Source organism: Pelophylax lessonae (assembly GCF_965119305.1).
Source record: "Pelophylax lessonae genome assembly, chromosome: 11".
NCBI classification, from domain to species: domain Eukaryota; kingdom Metazoa; phylum Chordata; class Amphibia; order Anura; family Ranidae; genus Pelophylax; species Pelophylax lessonae.
In genome coordinates this window covers 175054311-175077753 of record NC_138778.1, presented here as the reverse complement: position 1 = coordinate 175077753, position 23443 = coordinate 175054311, and the positions used below count along the sequence as shown (strand labels likewise).

Below are 23443 nucleotides of genomic sequence, written 5' to 3'. Positions count from 1 at the left end.
AAAACCTCACACTAAACCTGCTCTCTGCCACATTCTAAATCTAATCTATTTAACCCTGTAAAACAAAAATCGCTATACAGACTTATTTTGCAGCCCGTCTGGTCTGGTCCCAGCATCAGCTGTCAGCGGCAGCTTCAGTGCATATAGGTGGGCAGGAGAGGCAGCTGACAACAGAAGCCCCATAGTAACTCTATGGGTGACGTCACTTCCCAGCCTTTTCATAGCCGTTGTTGGTCCTCTCCTGCACAGAGCTTCCGCCTGCCGGAGACTGGACCGGACCGGGTGCAAAATAGGTAAGTGCAGTGATTTTTGCTTTATAGGGTTAGATAGATTAGGTTTAAAATGTGGCAAAATCCTGGAATGCTACTTTAACAATGCAATACAAGGTGTAACTCATCCCCACTCTATCCTAAATTAAAGTTGTGCTTCAATAATCATATATTAGCAACATGCTCAATTTCCTTGGTTAAAAAATAAATAGTTATCATTAATAAAGGAAAAGCAATGTTTTTTTTTTCTCAAGAGACCAGCTCACTTACTTTTGCTGGTACTCCTTAATGAGCCTCTTGGCCTTGCTGTACTTGCGCTCCAGTCCCTGGTGCTGGGCTTGGGTCTCCTTGAGATGCTCATCCACTGCCTGGCAAAGGCTTTGAGCTTCCATCCAGTAGCCCTGCAGCTTCTCCACACGCTCCCTGTTCTCCTGAACACTCTGCTGCAGCTGCACCTTCTCCACTCTCCAGCGAGATCGCTCTTGCTCCAGGCCAGCCAGCTACAGAGACAGAGAAGACATTGAGATAAAAGGGAATCTAGCATCTTTCATCTGAATGTAATCATTCTTTTAGTATAAGTGTTTAAAGCGGAACTACATTGCATCTGAGCACCACAAATGCTATTTAATTTTTTTTTAATATTCAAAGCAAACTTCCCCATCCAGCCACGTCTCCATACTTTATTTTGCTAAGAAATGACTATGAAAAACACCCCCTAGTATTTCTGATTGCCGCCATCTTGAGTAAGGGCAGATGCTTAATGTAGCATTTACTTCCTGGAATCCATCTGCCCTTAGTTCAGGCATGCAGGCAGGAAGGTATGCTTAGCTGAGAAACCCCTTTCTCCCCTCCTGAAGACTCCTGGGATGTATGGCATCATTTGCCTAGGCCTGGAAACCAGAAAGTAACTGAATAAATGTAAAAAAAAAAAAAGTTTAAAACAAGCAGGGCGTTTTTTCAGCTGGAACTTGGTGGAACTTAGTTTCATTACCTCTGGCTCAGGTCCCTCTTCTCCATGCTCACCAGTATCACTTGTAAACACAGAAGTCCATCTTCTGTACAGTATTTACAAGTGACAGCTTGTCTCCCAACAGCTCCCACGGGTCTGATCTCCTGAGTGGCTTCCACTGAGTTCAGGATGGGGACAACGGAGATGCAGGAGCCCAGGGTAGAAGGCCAACACCCCTGATGGATGAACTCCCTGCAAGTGAGAGAGAGGCACAGCCACCTACAGTGTGCATGGAGGTACTAGAGCCAACTCGGTGCTTCAGCTTAATACAGCAAAAAAAGTAAGACATGGAAAATGATAAAGCTTTTAAAGAGGGGGGGGGGCAATGAAGGGGAGGTTGCATGCAGAGGTCAGACCTGAAGAGAGGGGAAAGTGAGATGTGGATGGGGGATGCAGAAGTAGGCAGCTGTGGAAAAAGGCTGAAGGTGTGCAGGGCATCCCGAAACTCTGCACTCTGTGTGCAGGGCATCCCGAAACTCTGCACTCTGTGTGCAGGGCATCCCAAAACTCTGCACTCTGTGTGCAGGGCATCCCAAAACTCTGCACTCTGTGTGCAGGGCATCCCGAAACTCTGCACTCTGTGTGCAGGGCAATGAAGGGGAGGTTGCATGCAGAGGTCAGACCTGAAGAGAGGGGAAAGTGAGATGTGGATGGGGGATGCAGAAGTAGGCAGCTGTGGAAAAAGGCTGAAGGTGTGCAGGGCATCCCGAAACTCTGCACTCTGTGTGCAGGGCATCCCAAAACTCTGCACTCTGTGTGCAGGGCATCCCGAAACTCTGCACTCTGTGTGCAGGGCATCCCGAAACTCTGCACTCTGTGTGCAGGGCATCCCAAAACTCTGCACTCTGTGTGCAGGGCATCCCGAAACTCTGCACTCTGTGTGCAGGGCATCCCAAAACTCGGCACTCTGTGTGCAGGGCATCCCGAAACTCTGCACTCTGTGCGCAGGGCATCCCGAAACTCTGCACTCTGTGCGCAGGGCATCCCAAAACTCTGCACTCTGTGCGCAGGGCATCCCGAAACTCTGCACTCTGTGTGCAGGGCATCCCAAAACTCTGCACTCTGTGTGCAGGGCATCAGAAACTCTGCACTCTGTGTGCAGGGCATCCCAAAACTCTGCACTCTGTGTGTAATGCATTCCTGCCATTTAATGCCCCTTTAGGACCCACTCGCCGTTAGTGATATTTAACCACACCCACTATTTGGTGCAGTTTGGAGGGCGTGTGTGTGTTGAAGGGGAAAATGTTCAGGTTCAGAAGTGGTTAAATAGACAGATTTGTAGAGTAGCCACTAGAGGGAGCTTTGTACTTAGTTTAGCCTAATTCAACCTGCCTGCTTAACATTGTGTTGAAATAAGATGTAAGCCATCTAGTCCAGGTGCTTTATCCACATTTATAGTGTCTAAATATTGTATATAACTACAAGGTACAACGTAAACTAAAGAAGGTTTTAAAAAGCATTCTCACAGGCTCCATGCACAACAGACGGTCAAAAAACGCAAAAAAAAAAAAAACGCTGGATAAAAAATGCTAATATTTAGAGGGTTTTTTTTGTAGCATTTTAGCAGTGTTTAGGACCGTTTACATGTGTTTAGGAATAGTAGCGTACAATTTTGTTAAGGAGCAGGCCAGGAAGCCGGCCACTACGTCCTTAACAACAGATGAACCCCATTGACAGCTGAATGTAAACTCAACCATTGCCGGCAATAAGAATTTTTTTAAATGGCTTGGGGTCCCCCTTCCAAAATCCATACCCAATGCCTATCCTAGCATGCAGCCTGGCAGGCCAGGAACGGGGGGGGGGGGGCGAGCGAGCACCCCCACCTCCTCCAGAACCATACCAAGCCACACGCCCTCAACATGGGCAGATCCTGCCCCCCCTATGTGAATGAGTAGGGGGTACAGTTTTTGACAATTCCTTTATTAAAAAATCAAAAGCAATGTCCCCGGGTGTAGATCCATCTTCAATAACGATGTTCGCCACCACCACTGACCCAGGAAAAAGAAAACAAAAAAAAAGGTCCACTCACTTTGAAGGCTCCCAGTTCTCGAATAGCTAAGGGGCGGTGCCACCCAGCAACCTCACCTGGAAGAAGGGTCAGACATGGGTGCATGCTGGGTCAGTGACATTGCTCGGTCACCCCCCCCCCCCCCCTCACACACATTTTTCTGGCCTACCAGGCTGCATTCTTGGATAAGGGTCTGGTATGGAAAAAAATGTAAAAATACAGCGTTCCCCCCCCCCCCCCCAATCCATACCAGGTCCTTTCTGGTCTGTAATGATTTTTTAAGCTAGAGGCAGCCAGAGGTACAGTATCACCCTGGTACAGTTATTTAGAGCCGATGGTCGGCTTTCTTGTAATAACAACTGATGCGGCTAAGCAGCCGATCAGCTGTTATTACAAGCAGTGGGAGGGGACGTTCCACCCCTCCCACCTCAATCTGCGGCTCGCCCGGGTTTTCTGTCACACCAGGAGTCCCGAGCAACCAGCTGCCACTTATGCCGGCTGGCCGAAAACCCGAACAAAGCCGGAATCACCTTTGATCGGTTTTCGGGTTCCAGTAACCCGGAAGCAATGTCATGACATCACTTACGGTTACTGGAGTCTTAAACATGCCAGATTTTTAAAAAATGACAGTATTCAAAACAGCCAAACTTGGCGTTTTGATTTTGAATACTTTTAAGTGCAGTGGAGGGGTTTGGGGTCTTTTAGACCCCAGATTACTCCATAAAGAGTACCCGTCACTGCCTATTACTGTCACAAGGGATGTTTACATTCCATGTTAAAGCAATAAAAGTGATAAAAAATGTTTTTTCAAAAGGGACAGTGTAAAAATAAGGAAAAAAAAAATTAAAGCACCCTGTCCCTCCATGCTCACGTGCAGAATCGAACACACACGTAAGTCACACCCGCATATGTAAATGGTTCAAACCACACATGTGAGGTATTTCCGTGATCGTTAGAGTAAGACCAATAATTCTAGCACAAGACCTCCTCTGTAACTACAAACCGTCAAAATTTTCTAAAGTGTTGCCAATGGAGATTTTTAAGTACCGAAGTTTGTCACCATTCCGCAAGTGTGTGCAATTTTAAAGCATGACATGTAAGGTATCTATTTACTCGGTGTAACAATATCTTTCACATTATACAAAAAAAAAAAAAAAAAATGGGCTATCTTTTTTCCATTCATGGAAGTGTCTTTCTTCCAAAAAATTTGCCTTTGAAGGAGCGCTGCGAAATACCGTGTGACATAAAATTTTGCAACGATTTTGTTCTCTAGGGTCTCTGCTAAAATAAATGTATATCTATTTATAAATATATATATATATAATGTTTGGGGGTGTCAAGTAATTTTCTAGCAAAACATACTGATTTTTACTTGTAAGCAACAAATGTCAGAAAAAGGCTTAGGCATAAAAGGGTTAAAACGCTAGTGTGCATGGAGCCTTAACCACTTAAGCCCCAGGCCTATTTCGGACACTTTTTGTTCACAAGTAAAAATCAGTATTTTTTCCTAGAAAACTACTTAAAACCCCCAAACATTATATATATATTTTTTTAAGCAAAGACTCTGGAGAATAAAATGTCGGTCATTGCAATATTTTTTATCACGCGGTATTTGCGCAGCGGTCTTTAAAACGCCATTTTTTTGGAAACATTTTGAAAAATCACATTTCACTGCATTTAAAAAATACTAAACAGTAAAGTTAGCCCATTTTTTTTGTATATTGTGAAATATGATGTCACGCCGATTAAATAGATACCCAACATGTTACGGTTTAAAATTGCGCCCCCCCCCCCCCGTGGGATGGCGACAAACTACGGTCAATAGAGATCTCAATAGGCGACGCTTTAAATTTATTTAACGGTTACCAGTTTAGAGTTAGAGTGTAGCTCTTTTTTTTAAATTATCTAGCGATCGCGGCGATACCTCACATGTGTGGTTTGAACAGCGATTTCATTTGTGGCTCGACTTCCATATACCTTTTTTTTCTGTGCGCGAGCTAACGGTGACGGGGGTGGCTAAAATTTTTTTTTTTTCCTATTTTTTTTTTTTACTTTATTATAGTTTTTAAAAAAAAAAATAAATCTGATCACTTTTATTGCTTTCAGAAGCAATGTAAACATCCCTTGTGACAGCAATATGTAGTGACAGGTACACTTTATGGAGGGATCGAGGGTCTAAAAGACCCTAGACCCCTCCACTACACTTCCATGTATGCAAAACACCGAAAACTGCGTTTTTGCATACAGCCGTTTTTTAAATTTGCCGCTTTTTGCAGCACAGTAACCCAGAAGTGACGTCATGGACGCCGCCTCCGTGTTACGTCATCGGAGACCCGATCGAAGCCGTTTCCGGCATTGATCGGGACTCCATCCAGCCGGCGGACGGTGGGACGGGAGCCCCGAGCAAAGTCACGGAAGGCGGTGGGAGGGGGGGGGGGGACGTCCCCTCCCGCTCACCCGGGTAACGATCGAGCGGCTCCTGAGCCGCATCGGTCATCACCGACGGAAAGCCGACCGTTGGCTGTTAACCACGGTACCGGGATGATGCCTCTAGCTAGAGGCATCATCCCGGTATACCCCCGCAAAGTCTGCCGACGTAAATATACATCGATATGCGGTAAGTGGTTAAGATGATTTAAATCAAAATTTTTATGCGGAAAACCTAGAAAAAACGATCTATTCCCTTTATTAAGATGCGGCATTAGGGCAGCCATATTTGCTTATTATATATAAAAAATGTTATATTATAATATATATATATATATATATATACACTGTATATATATATATATATATATATATATATATTTAAATATATAATTTATATTTAAGTGTTAATAAAATACATTACTGAATTAGTAGAAAATAGTAGGTGCTTTCCGAAACGACTGCTCAATTTCCTCTTTCAGTGTTACATCATACACCAAGAGATTGAAAGGAAAATAACATATTTTAGAGCAGAAAAACAATATCAGACATTACTACCCCCAGGCAGATTGACATTTGAGGCCAGCAGTCTCATGTTCTAATAAATATGCCTTCTACAAATCTGAATATTATATAATTTCATGGAAATACTTTCAAGATAAACTGGTGGGTAGAAAATATCTGTAAGACCACGGGAGTGACAATGCAGCTCCTCCAGAGTTACAGTACAGTAAGTGAGCGTTGTCACCTTAGGACAGAAAGTGTGTTACTATTAGGGTCACCAAAATAAAGGAAAAAAAGCCTGAAGAAAGTAAGCGAATGCAGCCACGGCATCTAAAGACTGGTTAGCTGCAATACAATATATTTTTGTTTATAGGTTTAGATATGCTTTAAAGCTGTATGTGTAGCGTAGTTTCTCCTCACCTTCCTTTTCAGTTGTTGGATTTCTGCCTCGGTCACGGCATGCTTTATCTGAAGCTGCATGAGAAGACAACAGTGAGATCCATCATACCGGTAGTATAAACAGATGTTAATAGCAGTAGTACATTCCCACTGAACCACAGAAGGAACAGTGGGACATGGGGATTTGTATGTGCCAAAGCAATGGCGAAGGAAAAAATGACTAAAATACAATTTTATTATCACAATAAAATCAACACACTGTAAAAACCATATATTATTAGCTACCATTCAATGAAAGGGGTATATATATATATATTTATATATATATATATATATATATATATATATATATATATATATAAAAACTTAATTTGTGGAAAAAGACAGGTGGATTGACGCGTTTCGCTTGAAAAGACGTGGTTTTGTTGACCATCTACTGTAACGTGACTGCAGTCTCTGACCATTTCTTCTAACATAGTCTATAAACATTACATGTTGCAAGAGATTTCTGTAGGATTACATTTACTGAATATTATGTGTTGCTCTTTGGTGATATCAGGGGCTGCAACCGGGGTCCACTATATCAAGTGGGTTGACTACCACTTTACTAGAGACCTATCTGTAGATATCCTAAAGTCTAAGCTAGATTATTCTTACCAGTAGACTACTGTTCCCCTATAATAACACAGCCAATAGAAAAGGTTTCTGCTTTGTACAGGGCTATAAAATGGAACACAAGGGGACGCCAGAGTACATGTAGCAGGTTTGAGAAAGAAGCTGATGCTTGGAAACATGTCACCTCCCCACCTGCGGCATCTCTGGGTTCCCGCTGATGTCACTTCTGGCCTGGCTCCTTTTGTGGCTCCTTCCATGATCCATGCTGGCTACTGCTGCTCCCAGCTGGGAATACTCGGTCCTATCACAGGCACGCAAGGCTCAGGAGCCTTGAGCCTTTTGAGACCACTTCCAGATGACCTTGGGACACCTCTATACATCTGCCACAGATATAACGATATGCCTATTGCTTAATACCCATGTAAGTTGACAATTGGCTTTTCAAAAAACCCATTTGTTTTTAACCTGCTACACTTAATCTGGCGCCCCTTGTCTTCAATTTTCTTTTCTACAGAGTTATTGCTTCACTCTATGGGGAGCTGTCGCTGATGTTGTTTAGTTTTTATACATAGTAACTATACATATGGTATAGACTTACCATATATGGACTCCTATTCACTGACTTTTAGTTAGCCATTAGGGTATATTCACCTTTCCAGTGCCATTCAATTTACTGTTTTAGTACAGGGCTATGTCCTCCATACAACAAAAGCATGCATGTCAATATGCGCTTGTTGTTCAGGTTAGACAATTTGGGGATCAGATAACTTCTCAAAATAAAAATGTATTGTATCATTTAACATTTTAATGTAACCCTTACCTCCTTAAACTTGTGCACGAGTTTTTCGGGGTCCATCTCCACAGGGGACAAGGAATCTTCTCCTTCAGGTAATTCAAATACTTCAATAGCCAGTTCTCCGCCTGGAAACATGGGGCTCATCTCTTCGTCCTCCTCATCTGTGGCATACTCCCCTGTCTGTGACACCAAACACAACTTTGGTTATACAGCTTATAGCAGAATCAATAGAATATCCGAGCTCAGTAATTAGGTAGAATATAAGATAAGATAAGAGATAGATAGACAGACAGATAGATAGATACAATAGATAGATATATACAATAGATAGATAGATACAATAGATAGATAGATACATACAATAGATAGATAGATACAATAGATAGATAGATAGATACAATAGATACAATAGATAGATAGATAGATACGATAGATAGATAGATACGATAGATAGATACGATAGATAGATACGATAGATAGATACGATAGATAGATACGATAGATAGATACGATAGATAGATACGATAGATAGATACGATAGATAGATTAGATAGATAGATAGATAGATAGATACGATAGATAGATACGATAGATAGATACGATAGATAGATACGATAGATAGATACGATAGATAGATACGATAGATAGATAGATAGATAGATAGATAGATACTACAGACTCACTTCCTCATCATCCTCATTACACTGGTTGTAGCGCTGTTCCATGTTCTCCCGCTGCCATCTTTCTTGCTCCAGTGTCTGTTGGATCAGCTGGGCCACCTCACTCTGCTCTCCAGGCTTCTCTCGCCCAATCAGGAACCTTACACACAAAACCCAATAGCATCACGCACATATCTTATTGCGTCAACACACCTAAATCCCTAAATGGTAAAATAACTGGTGAGCTAGGGGGTAGTACTGTAGATACCAGAGTCACTCCACCCCAAAGTGACAGTTCACTTACAGATGAAGTATGGCGGGCAATGCCTTCCCCTTGTTTCTTATAATTTAGGGGAACTCCTGCTCCTTGCTGTTTTTTTTTTTTTTAATATTTCTTTATTATTTTCCAAATTTATAATTTAACATCTTCATCTACCAAAATTACGCAAAAGGGAATAATCAATCTTAAAAAAACATAACATAACATAATAAATGCAAACAATCTTCCTAATCCCTTTATCTATTCTTCCTCCCATCCCCCATCGCTCCTTGCACCGCAACCCCCCCACTTCCCTCATCCCTCTATACCCCTAATTTCCCTCCTCTTCTCTCCCAGTATTGTATTCCCTTGTTTTTTTTTTTAAACTCACTCCAACTTTCCCAGGTATCTACCCGCGTTCCTATCTCGTCCTCCCCACTACACCTTAATTATTCCAGATTTCTCATTGTTTCTACCCTCTTAATCCATTCACCTCTTGACGGGGCGTCTTCTTTTTGCCAATTTAAAGTGATTAAACCCTTTTAAATTGGCCTGTGCCTTTAAGGCTTGGATCGAACCATCGGTGTTGCCAGGTATTGGGGAACCGTAGTGGGATGCGGGCGGCTCCTCTTGATTTCCTCTTCCTTCTTTGCCCTCCTTGCTCCTTCCTATACCCCTCTTTTGACGTGCCACTGACGCCATAAGGCAATTCCCCTTTTTTGCCCATTTGTTCTTTTTAGGCGCCTCTCAGCAGGAGGCCTAGATTTTAACACTGCCTTCCGCATTACACACCACCTTCTAATGCAACGCTGACTACGGCGATGTCTCTACCAATGTTGTTCTTTGTTTATCCTTTCTTTTGATTATGTTGATACATGTTGCCGTTTGTTACGCTATGATGCCATCGGGATCCACTGGACCTGGAAAAATACCTTTTATATAGGCACTTATTGTTACTGCTTGTTGTATGCATTTACTCCTAATGGGCACTATGTGTCCTGCTTGAAAAAAAATTTTCTCTCTGTATGTTTCTTACTACCCCGCTTTTACCCAAACTTTGTAGAATCCTTTTTCTTTCAATAAAATAAGATTGAACTAAATTGGCCTGCTGGAGGTCATTTTGTGGGGCTCTGGCAGTGCTCATCCTGTCCCTCCTTGCACAAAGGAGCAGATACCGGTCCTGCTGATGAGTTAAAGCGGAGTTCCGGGCACAGAAACATTTTTTTAATAAACATACCCCCGGGACAGTCAGGGCTAGCACATTCCACAATGGCTAGCCTCTGATCTGTCCCAGTTCGCACTTACCTGCAAGAAGAAATACTCACTTATAAAATTTCTTCTCCAGCGTTGCCATCTCTCTTGTGGGCAGCTGAAGCCGGCGCGATCCTCTTCGGCGTCCTCTTCCGTGTCTTCTTCTCCCAGAATGCGCCTGCACCGGCCCCTCTCGACACTTCCGGTGCGGCGCCGCATTCCTCCACAGCTTCTGGGCATGCCCAGAAGCTGTTTAGCAGGGACTGCGGCGTCGCCCCGGAAGTGACGAGAGGGGCCGGTGCCGTCGCATGGATTCCTGGGAGCGATGACGTTCAGCTCCCAGGAATCATCGCAAGACAGGAAGTGACGGCGGAGCCGCGGCGCAGAGGGAGGAAGTGAAGAATAGGTGAGTATATTCTACATTCTTACATATATCTAAAATTACAAGGTGAGTGTAAAAAAAAAAAAACCTAACTATCCAATTCCTTTTTAGGTTAAGAAGACCAAGCGGACGGGCACAAAAAAAAAAGGTCGTTTTTGTGCCCGGAACTTCGCTTTAAGGACCTTCTACGGCCCTGTCCAGCTCTCCTCGAGTAACTGCCTTTCTCCTGGAATCTCCTCCATGCTCTTGAGACTGTGCTGGGAGACACAGCAAACCTTCTGTCAATGGCACATATTGATGTGCCATCCTGGAGGAGTTGGACTGCCTGTGTAACCTCTATAGGGTTCAGGTATCGCCTCATGCTACCAGTAGTGACACTGACCCTAGCCAAATGCAAAACGAGTGAAGAACAGTCAGAAAATATGATCCTGTTTTGGAGGCTGTCTCATTGTTGCCCATCTAGTGCACCTGTTGTTAATTTCATTACCACCAAAGCAGCTGAAACTGATTAACAACCCCCTCTGCTACTTAACTGACAGATCAATATCCCAGGAGTGTACTTGACTAGATGCTATACTCTGATTGAAAAGTGTTCCTTTTTTTTTTTTGAGCAGTGTATATATAAATATATAGAAAAAGAAGCATTTGATGGTATAGGGATCAGGTCAGAGAAAAATATACAGTGCTGAAATGTATCTCACCTTACGCGTCCCTTTGTATTCCTCAGAACAGAAGCGGCGAAGGACTGTGTGACACCAACCAGGCTGGTTCCATCAACTTCTACCAGCAGATCGTTCACCTGAATCCTGAATAATATATCAATTATTGTCAGGGTATGTCTGTGTATGAGAAAGTTATGTAATCCATTCCACAAAACTCATGAAATCTAATCTAAATTTAGAAAAAACCTCTAGGGCCTAGGGCTTATCATAAACTGGTGCAACATCTTATTTCAAAGGATTAAGTGAAGAACCCAAACACTTTTGCATTAAACAGACTTTAAAGGCATCCATACACTCATATATAAAACCAGCTCTTTTTATTGATGTGCGCATTCAAACCATTTTTCATGCTAAAGTCAGGAACATATATTCTAATATTACATGTAGGCAGGTGCAGTTTGTTTCCTTCACTGCAGGTGGAGCTAAACCACAGCCAGCTGCAGTCAGGAGTAACCTGGTTCCTCTATGGTTTCCTGGGTCACTGGGGAAGCAATCCGGTTGGATGCTGTTGCCCCATGTGACTTTGGCAGCCATCTTAGGTCAGGCAGAGCCTGTTTTAGGCACTGACTCTTAGGATTGGAGTGCTTTGTGCATAGATACCCCATCTGTTAGGGACAGTACTAGTGGTAGGGAGAGGTTTCTATAAAGGAGGGAAAGCATAGGGTCACATCTCTTCTGAAAATCTTCCTAAATGGACATGAAACGACCAGGCTGCATTCTGCCCCTCTCTACAGACATAGTCATTCTGGCTGGCACCTGCTCTGTTTACATTGCTGTAACTGTAAGTGAACTTGGTTGGTTAGTCTTCCCACCTGGAATTGTTGTGAACCATTGCTGCATTGCTTCAGTACAAGTTTATTACAGTATATACAGATAGATCAACCTCATCCTGAAAGGTTATGTCGCACCCCCAGCTTTTGCATAGAAAATATATACATATAATTATAATAATAATCAGCTCGTATGAAATTACAAATAAGATGTTTTATTCAACACATATTGGCTGGGGGTGGGACTAACCCAAATACAGTATCAATATTTTGCCAAGAACAAATTCTGCTTCTTTACCATCTATAAAGCATCAATACTTAAAATAAGGGTTGGCTGTCTTAATCTAAATGCAGATATCCTACTGCAAAGCTTATAGTATGCCAATAAAGGTATTGTAAATTGATCCACTTGGTCAGATAACTATTCATCCACAGAGAAATCACCTCTGAGACCCTTTAAATAAGGTCACCTATCTCTGTACCTATAGGCAAATACAGTACTCTAACCAACACCAGTAATGGGGCACTATTCCTCCCACTGACACCAACGATAGGGCACTATTCCTCCCACTAATAGGCAAATACAGTATTCTAAGTGCCAATGAGAATATTTAAAATGTATCCACTCCACCGTGTCACTGTGCACCCACTAAGGCAGTGGTGCCCAAACTGCGGCCTGAGGGCCGAATGTGGCCCTTTGCTTGCCTTTTTCCGACCCTCCCACTGACACCAACAATAAGGCAATATTTCATGCACTGACACCAAATATAGGCCACTATTCCTCCCACTGACACCAACGATGGGGCACTATTACTGACACCAACGATAGGGCACTTTTCCTCCCACTGACACCAAAGATGGGGTGCTATTTCTCCCAATGACACCAATAATGGGGCATTATTCCTGCCAATGACACCAACGATGGGGCACTATTACTCCCACTGACACCAACGATAGGGCACTATTACTCCCACTGACACCAACGATAGGGCACTATTACTCCCACTGACACCAACGATAGGGCACTTTTCCTCCCACTGACACCAAAGATGGGGTGCTATTTCTCCCAATGACACCAATAATGGGGCATTATTCCTGCCAATGACACCAATGATAGGGTGCTATATCTCCCAACAACACAAATGATGGGACACTATTTTTTCCACTGACACCAATGATGGGGCACTATTCCACCCACTGAAAGTAAGGATGGGGCACTAATAATTTCCTTAATACCAAAGATAGGACATTGTTTATTCCCACTAATGCCAGGATATTCCCTACTCCTACTGGCCATGGTCCAGCCTCCCTAAATAGTGAAGGACAGTAAATTGTTTAGAAAGTTTGCAGACTCCTGCCCTAAGGGATTACTTCCATATAGCATGCACTGATGACTGCCTCCTATGCCTTCTACATTAGTAGTAACAGTAGAATGTCACAACTAATAGCATTTTCTTCCATATAAGAGGAAACTTCAAAACCAAATGTTTATGGACATCTGACTGTCACATCTATGAGTTTGTTGGGAATTCACTCCAAAACCATGGAATTGAATATGGAATTGGCTCCCCTTTGCTCTGGGAAAGCATTCCACAAGATTTTGAAGTGGGTTTGTAAGAACTTTTTCCTATTTGTGAGGTTAGGTGATGTAAGAAGACCTGGCATCGCATGTAGCATTCCAATTTATCACATCCCAATAGTGTTCAGTAGGGCTGAGGTCAGGGTTCTGTGCAGGTGACTAGAGGTCCATCAAATCAAACTGTGAGGTCAGGTAATGATGTTCTATAAGAGCCGGTTCACATAGAGGCGACACGACTCCTTACTACTTCGGGGGCGACTTGTGCATTACCGTGCACCACGACTTCGGAGCAACTTGCAGGGACTTCACATAATGGAAGTCTATGCAAGTCGCTCCGAGGTCACCCGAAGTAGTACAGGACCCTTTTTCTAAGTCGGAGTAACTTGTGTCGCTCCTATTAGAACGGGTCCTGTAGCGGTCAATGGACCGCGAGGGAGGGCGACTTGTCAGGCTGACAAGTCGCCTGACACGTCGCGCTAGTGGGAATGGGCTCTAAGAAGACCTGGCTCACATGTAGCATTCCAATTCATCCCAACGGTGTTCAGTAGAGTTGAAGTCATGGCTCTGTGCAGACCACTTGAGTTCCTACACATCAAATTCATCAAATCACGTCTTTATGGAGCTGGCTTTGTACACAGGGCACAGTCATATTGGAACAGAAAGGGACCTTCCTCAAAATTATGCTAAAGGGTTACAAGCACACAATAATCTAAAATCTTCGTATGCTGCAGCATTAATCATACTCTAAACTGGAAATGCATGGGCTCAATATTTTGGAAGGGTATTTACATATTTATGGCCATATACAGTGGCCTGTAATCGCAATGCTCAAATCTGGGACTAAATTAAAAAAGCTGAAACAACGAACACTGGATAGTTAGTCATAATAACCAGTCAGATTTTTGGTTTCTTTCGAAAGATGATACCTCATTTATTGCTATAGGCAGCTGTTCTGGTTACTGTAAACCACCCCAGGGTAATATATTGGATCAGCTGTGGAATGTCGCTGTCATTGGGTTTCAAGCACAGAGTGTTCTAGAGCTGCTGATTGGTCTATGAAAAGCACAGTTAATTGCTGACAGAAGGTGAACAGACCATATCAGCCTACTCCTTTCCCATTGACAAATGCCCATATTGACGGATTGCCAGTCCAGGACTGATGGATGCAAACTCATGGTCTGCTGCTTAAATCACATTTGGAGGTCTTTATTAGAATACAATATAATTCGATAAAATAGAGAAATTCTATCAAAATCTGAATAATAAACTGAAGTTATTTTTTGTGGTAAGCATATCTAGCAAATTTCCATGTTACCCGCCCATAGACTCTTTACAATATGGCAGCCCCTTTTACTACTGGGTGTCATACGAAGGATTCCCCCAGTACTACCTCCACAATCCAAAACAAGTACCTTAACGGGCTTTCTTACAGATCTGGTCTATGGTTGGGACATTGCATAATAATTTTTTGGGCAGGCTCAATTTAGGACTCTCTTCATGTTGTAAGTGGTGATATGATCCTTACAACTTCAGGATTATTAATATTTTTGGGCAGCTACTCAGGGCTAAGAGGGTACTTCACCACTGACCACCAATGTATAGGGGTACTTCACTACTGAACACCAATACAAAGGGTCAGTCTACAGCTGGCTACCAATGTAGGGGTTACTGCACCACTGACCAGCAATGTAAGGGGGGAACTTCAACATTGACCATCAATGTAAGGGGGTACCCCACCACTGACCACCCTTGTAAGAAGGCACTCCATAACTGGCTACCATTGGAGGGGTCACTTCACTACTGACGACCAATGTAAGGAAACTCTTCGCTGACTACCAATGTAGGAGGGCACTTCAACACTGACCATCAATGTAAGGGGGTACTTCACCACTGACCACCACTACAAGGGGGCACGCGATAACTGGCTATCAATGTAGAGGTAATTTCACTGCTGACTACAATGTATGGGGTCTCTTTGCTGACCATCAATATAAAAGGGCATTTCAACCCCTACCACTATTGTAAGAAGGCCCTCCACAACAGCTACCAATGTAGGGGTCACTTCACTACTGACTAGTCTACCAATGTAAGGGGTCTCTTCACTGACTACCAACGTAAGAGGGCACTTCAGCACTGACCATCAATGTAAAGGGGGTACTTCTCCACTGACCACCACTACAAGGGGGCACGCGATAACTGGCTATCAATGAAGAGGTCACTTCACTGCTGACTACAATGTATGGGGTCTCTTCGCTGACCATCAATATAAGAGGGCATTTCATCACTGACCACTATTGTAAGAAGGCACTCCACAACTAGCTACCAATGTAGGGGTCACTTCACTACTGACTAGTCTACCAATGTAAGGGGTCTCTTCACTGACTACCAACGTAAGAGGGCACTTCAGCACTGACCATCAATGTAAGGGGTACTTCACCACTGACCACCAATACAAGGGGGCACATGACAAGTGGCTACACATGTAGGGGTCACTTCACTACTGACTACCATTGTATGAGGTCTCTTCACTGACCACCAATATATGAGGGCATTACAACACTGACCACCAATGTAAGGAGGCACTTCACTAATGACTATCCATCTAAGGGGGGCACTTCATCACTGACCAACCATTTAAGTGGGCACTTCACCAATGGCCAACACCCTTGTAAGGAGGCACTTCACCAAAAACCACCAATGTAAGAAGGCACTTCACCAAAAACCACCAATGTAAGAAGGCACTTCACTGCCGACCACCAATGTAAGGGTGCACTCACCATGGACTACCAATGTAAGGAGACACTTCAACACTGTAAAGGGCTACCTATCCTTTAATTACCAATACAAGGGGCAATGAACCACTGACCACCAATGTAAGAAGGAATTTTTCAGCTGACCACCAATGTAAGGGGACACTTTCCCCACTAACCATCAGTGTAAGAGGACTATTTGATTAATAGTTATAGGGCACGTCACCAGTGGTCACCAGCTGACAATCAGTTCATACATTAGAAGCCCCAATAATTTTGTAATGTGAAGATCTGCCTGATTGGAAAAAAAATGTAATTATTTTTTAAGGGAGACCCCCATACTACATAGATTTTGGTAAGTCTAAAGGAGATTGTATGGAGACTGTCCTACTATGTAATGCACAATCCCCTTTGGATTGTGATTGGAATGTTTTTATGAATTACAAATAATAATCAAGGCCTCAAATCGGTAGAGTATTTACTATAGGACGGTATATGAAAAACTGGTTGACATTACCTTCCATCTCGGTGGGCTGCTCCCCCTTCAGTCACAGTCTTAACAAAGATTCCCAGTTTCTCCAGGCCCATGTCGGCACCAGCTCCCATCCCAATAATACTGATTCCAAGACCTTCAGAGTCTGCAAGAAAAAAAATAAAACATATGGTATCATAATGAGCAGTTGAGGGCTTGTGTATGTGGGTGGTTGTTACACACATTTAAAGGATCTGGAATGCACCTCAGTTTGCATCATATGGAGCAGTTCTATAATTTATTGGTGTTTGATAAGTGGTAGTACTTCTGCATATATTCCTCTATACAAGTTATGAATATATAATATGTAGTAAGTGAATGGTTGCATTGAAAACACATCCTAAAGGAAATATACAGCCAAAGCTTGTTTGGCTGTACTTCCCCTGTGGACCACAGGAGTGCAGTTCATTCTGCACTCCTGTGACCAGTTTTCAGCTGACAATGGGCTAAAGCCCACTGTTGGCTGACATCACAGAGCTGCTGAGAGCCTGAGACAGCGTCTCCCGCCCCTCCACAGCCCAGCGCTCCAGTGAGTGCTGGAGGGGAGAGCAGAGAGCCAATGAATGATAGTCACCAGCTCTTTGCCTACAGAGCACTGAGAACCAAGGGATCAGCAGTGTTTGATTGCTCAGTTCTCAGTCTTAGAGCCGGCGGAGGACAGATGCAGCATCAGATCAATGCTGCATTCACCTAGGTAAGTATGTTTTTTTTTTTTTTAAGAAATATCTAGTCGCAACTGTAAATCGCCTTCTGTACAACCATTCTCCCCATACATGGATCAAAATTTGTCCAAATTTTGACCAAATTTTGATCCATATATGACTGGCTTTATTTAAAGGAGCAATCCAAACCAAAACAGTCTTTTCAATTTTTTGGCAGATGCTGGAGAGTTAAACCACCTGACAGTCTCTTTTATCTCTTGAGGACTCTATTGGTGAAATCTATGAGTTCCTGGATCTTCACACCCACTGTGACCATTATGAGGGGTTCCCACCATCCCAGCTGGATTCTCTCTTTTTTTTTTTATAACATGAAGAATGGAAGTGGAGGAACTGGAACACACAAAGGTAGGCAGGAATGTCCAAAACTCCCAGTTGGGAATTATGGAAATGATATCACTTTTGGGTGGATTAACCCTTTAGCAGGGCATTGGAATGAGCAATCAAACCTAGTAATCTCTATCAAGCTTTCCTTCTGTTAGCCTACAACAGAAGAGAACCACTGATGGCTGTTTAAAAAAAAAGTCCATATGGTTTTTTTGCCTTATAAAATACAATCCTAAAGTATTGGGGAATAAACAAACAGGCAAATGAACAAGCTAATCTCTTTTTGATAAAAAGTGAACAGTTGCAGGCATGCAAACCGCGCAGCTTTTCAGGTCCCGGCATGGCACCTTTCCCTTGTCTGCGGTGGTAGATGACCTCTATGGTTGCCGGGCAACAGCCTTGAGCATCGTGACGGCATCCAGCAGTAGTGGGAGGCTTGACGCAGCCAGGCCTTTAAAAGGTCAATCCTGAACCTCCTTACAGGCTTTTGCAGCATGTACATGGTGGTCTCCTGCAGCTGCTTATAGTACAATCTGAGGGGGGGGGGGAGCCTAGTGGCCCTCTTGGGGGCTTCCTAGGTGTACTATGGCAGTCTTTGACTGCCACATGTACTCTTTGCTCCAGATGATCTTTAACAAATTGTACTGAGACATTCCTGACTCCCCTATGAAACCTGGCTTCCAATGTCTTCAGTACTTTCGTACCCACTAACCCCACACAAAAAGTGAGAATGATCTACATGCTTTTCCGGGTCTTTGGCTTAGAAAGCACTGACATTTTTGATTCAGCGTAACAACCAGGCCATTTGCAGGGAGAGAAATCAGAGATGGCAACCTACATATATCCTATAGATCAGGGGCCTTCAAACTATGGCCCTCCAATTGTTCTGGAACTACAATTCCCATCATGCCTAGTCATGTCTGTGAATATCAGAGTTTTACAATGCTTCATGGGATGTGTCGTTCTGCAACAGATGGAGGGCCCTAGTTTGAGGATTCCTGCTATAGACCTTGGATTTCCAGTTTCCCCCACTTCTCACATTATAGGTATCATCCTACAGGACTTAAGGTGGACATATATGGATCGAAATTCAGCCAGTTCAGCAGGGACCAGACATATTTTGATCAATGTATGGTTGTGTGTTTCCCAAAAGATCAGTGCCGCTGGCTAAAGTTGGCTCTGAAGGTAGGAAAGGCTCCTCGCCATCAGAACACAATAGCACAGCAGGAGTGATTCTCTCATCTTCCTCAAAAGTGTGGATGGAGGAGTCGGATCATTTTTTGTTTGAAGGAGCGTGTTGAAAAAAAAAAAAAGATTTATGTATGGCCAGCTTTACAGTGTACAGTAAGCATGGTCTTCCTTCCTCCAAGACATCTTACTGCAGGTGAGAGGTAAAGGAGCCAGGTGAAATATTATTTTTACATAGACTTATCTAAAGCCTATGGCAGTATACACAAGTACCAAAATCCAGTTACTATGTGATGCATAAGCCTCAAAAAGAAAACAACAAATGTATTTTCCTTCCCAGACTGAGCCCTGTCTTCCTCCACTTATATCTTATGCACTTCCCCTCCATGACCCTGATGACGTCAGTTATGCGCTGACGAAACACGTAGGGACGTTGGATCGCAATCACGCTACCATGCCACTTCCGGCTCCTGGTGGAACGCAGGTGGAACGTGGAAGCGGCGTTCTTACCCGGAATCCATGGTTTTACATTTCTTATGCCAGATTGAAGCAGCCTTTATGTAGGTGCACCTGATTTATTTATTAAACAACTTCCTATACGTACTTCACCATGAGAGTCCTGATTGTTTTTCCACATCACGGCATTGGAGAGATCTATTCCCTGTGATTAAGGATACTTATAGGTGGATGCTTGAAGGTGTATTGGAGCTGTATATTGAAAACTGAACATACTGGTCGTTACTGACAAAGTACCCTGTCTTTTACCACTTGTGAATCTCTAATCAAACTGACCCCCTGTAATAAGGGGTCTGTTTAATCTGGTAAGCATTTTTGTGCACACCGGGTGATCTTGTGTTTGGTGGAGGTGCTGGAGCTCACTAATAAGAAGTGCTGCATTTGTTACTACTGGAGACTATTAATCCCCTATATTATTGGACTATATATATTGGATTGTCAGTATACATTGGACTTTCACCAATTTGTTCCTTGATCACATGTTTGCATATTATATCCATTGCATTTTGAAATTTGGTTCTGACTTATAATTGTTTTTGTATTTTGCATTTGCACTTTATAATTTATATTATTTATATTTTGGTCGAGCGCGACTTTTTATATAGCATTATATAAGTTTACTCACTTCCCCTCCAGACACTGCAGCTCACTCTTGGGGAGGGGGGGTTCTGGATTGGAGATAGTGTTTTCACAGGGGCTGACTGACAATCATAAACCTGTCATAACAGAAATATAGAGGGCTACCAATACTAGTCTCTCTACCAAAAAAATGTTGACTGAAATAAGTGCTATTAAAAGGTGTGATACGGACCTTCACCAGCAGGTGATGCAGCAGAGAATTTTTAATTGCAGCTTTAGATCCAGGTAGGTGTCCACCTACTTATGGCGCTTTTCCACTGCATGGAACCGAACGGTGGTACGGCTCTCTAAAACAGTACCACCTCGATAGTGGTTCCAACGGTTCGGCTCGCTTTTGTGCTTTTCCACTGCTACGGTGTAGGAACGGTTCGGTACGGTACGGTACGGCGACGCTTTTCCACTGCATAGAACCGAACGGTACTGCTCTCTAAAACAGTACCACCTCGATTGTGGAGGTATCATACCGGTACCATATCCCACAATCACACAATCCTTTGCATGCAGTCACTACTAGCCACTGATTGGTCAGAGAATCGTTGTTATCTCACCCACTTAACTTTAGTACTACTTTAGTGGAAAAGCAAACCATACCAAACCGTACCGAACCGTTCCAACACTGTACCATGCGGTACCAGCTGTGGAAAAGCAAACCGGGCCAAGCAGGGCTGAGTAGAGCCGAGCCGGTACTTGCAGTGAAAAAGTGCCAATGAGGGGTCAAAAATTGTAAAATAGTGTTTTTTTTTTTTTTTCTATAGACATGCCCTTTAATAAATGGCCTTTACTGTGCAGCTTTTTTCATGCACAGTTATGTCTACAGAGAAGCTTTTTGCTATACCCAAGGGCAACAAAAACAGTACTCCTTGAACTGAATGCAGACAAATAAACAAAGGCATTTCATGAAATTCACTTAAGGGCATGTACAAACCAATAAATTCATGTTGTGGAAACTCCTTCGAAGATCCTTTGTTGGGCTTAAAAGCTTCTCTTTAAATATGCGGTAAAACACTTTAGAGGGAATAATAGATGTATGCTATCTGTTTATGATGACTATGATAAAAGAGTGCTGGGAGATGTGTCCTTAGAAAGAGTTTTAATGGGATTGAATACATCTTTTCATGTGAAACAGAAAGTGTTGGAAGTCTCCAAAATGCAAGGTTCTTGTGGTATTCTAAAGATACTGCAGTGTAAATGGTAGGATGATATCACTTGAAGAGCCAACACCTTCAAAACTTATAAAGAGTTGGGTAGATTCTGGCATATTAATAACCTACCAGGATCTTTTATTTCCTGGGGATACTGGATCCTGGAAGATTCCCAGCCAGGATAGTTCAGGATGTGCCTATAATTAAGGTGTCTATCACAGATCTTAAAGTGTCACTAAACCCACATCATAAAAAAACTATCAATAAATGGTGTATTACATGCTGTGCATACACACTCAGTCACTATGAGATTCATTTTCTGTATTCTGCAGAATACCTGGCTGATCTTGCTGTTCTCTATCTCCAACTTCTGTCCATGTCCCCAATTTAGCTAGGGATTTTTGCAGAGCTGTGTTGGCAGCTCTACACACGCTCAGTTTTCAGTGAGTTTCTATGCCAAGCATTTCCTCCCCATCACATCCGAGCAGCCCATGTGACTAAAGAGTCACACATGTTGGCATATACACAGTGGTAAATGATAGCTCACTCTCTTCTCTCCTCCTCCATGTCCACGAATCAGCTAAACACAATGGGGATGGGATATTAAATGTAGATTGATGGAGGCTTCACCTCCCTCTTATTCGTAGGTCGGCCATACACGGAGCAAATTTATTTCCTACATTCACGGGTTTCAGGAAAGAAATTTGCGTGATTCCCCCATTAGCACAGACAGTGTTGATGCAGAAATCCCTCCTGCCGGGTCGTTGACATCTGCTCCCATCAGGGGCGGCTTCCTCCGGCCTTTCCCGCCCCCTGCCAGGAGAAGACAGTGCTTATTGCTAATGTTTCTGATCATGCGTAGTCCTTTGTTTCTGATTTTTCTCGTACGAAAACAGTACACCGTACAAGAAAAATGGTGGAGCTTGTCCGTTCGGAAATGTTCATTCAGAAGGGACAATGACACAAATATTAGATTTCACAAAGTGAAAACAAGAATGTTATGAAGAGTAATAAGATGGATTGCAATTAATTGCAAAGTCTCACGTTGCCATGAAAATGAACTTAATCCCATGAAAAGCCTTTCCACTGCATTTGTGAAGAAGGCTTTAGGACGCCCAAGAAAGTCCAGCAAGCGCCAGGACCGTCTCCTACAGTTCATTCAGCTGCGGGATTTAGGCACCACCAGTGCAGAGCCTCCTCAGGAATGGCAGCAGGCAGGTATGAGTGCATGGTGAAGACTATTGGAGGATGGCCTGGTGTCAAGAAAGGCAGCAAAGAAGCCACTTCTCTCCAGGAAAAACATCAGAGACAGACTTAAAGCGGAGTTCCACCCTAAAATTAAACTTACCTCCATCTTCTCGCTCCGGGTCACCTGAAAAACAAATGGATAATCGCAATTTTTTTTTTTTTTACTTACCTCGTTTAGAAGAAAATATACTTACCTTACTTCCTCTTCCTCCCTCTGCGGCCACGGCGATTCATCACTTCCGCTTTGCAATGATTCCTGGGAGCTGAACGTCATCGCTCCCAGGAATCAATGCCCCGGCCCGGACGTCAGTTCCGGTGCAGGCGCCGTCATACCTTGCTAAACAGCTTCTGGGCATGCCCAGAAGCTGTGCAGGGAAGACGCTGCCGCACCGGAAGTGACGGCGGGGCCAGTGCAGTGCATCGTGGGACCGAAGAAGACAGAAGAGGACACAGAAGAGGATTGCGCTGGCTTCAAGCTGCCCACACCTGAGATGGCAGCGCTGGACAATACATTTTCAAGGTAAGTATTTCTTCTTGCAGGTAAGTGCAACCCGGGACAGATCAGAGGCTAGCCATTGTGGAATGCACTAGCCCTGACTGTCCCGGGGGTATTTTTATTTTAAAAAAAATGTCCCAGGGTGGAACTCCGCTTTAAATTCTGCAAAAGGTACAGGGATTGGACTGCTGAAGACTGGGGTAAAGTAATTTACTCTGATGAATCCTCTTTCCGATT

General features: G+C 43.3%; 1 protein-coding gene across 1 annotated transcript in view; it reads right to left on the bottom strand.

Moving 5' to 3' along the window:
• Nucleotides 1-23443, bottom strand: part of PPP1R9B (protein phosphatase 1 regulatory subunit 9B) — a 98247-nt gene that overhangs the window by 9338 nt on the left and 65466 nt on the right. The window contains exons 3-8 of the mRNA XM_082272730.1: nt 16917-17037; nt 11280-11384; nt 8711-8846; nt 8052-8207; nt 6638-6691; nt 540-769 (exon numbers count right to left, since the gene is read on the bottom strand). Of these exons, the coding sequence (XP_082128856.1) occupies nt 540-769; nt 6638-6691; nt 8052-8207; nt 8711-8846; nt 11280-11384; nt 16917-17037 (802 nt within the window). The remainder of the gene's footprint in view (nt 1-539; nt 770-6637; nt 6692-8051; nt 8208-8710; nt 8847-11279; nt 11385-16916; nt 17038-23443) is intronic.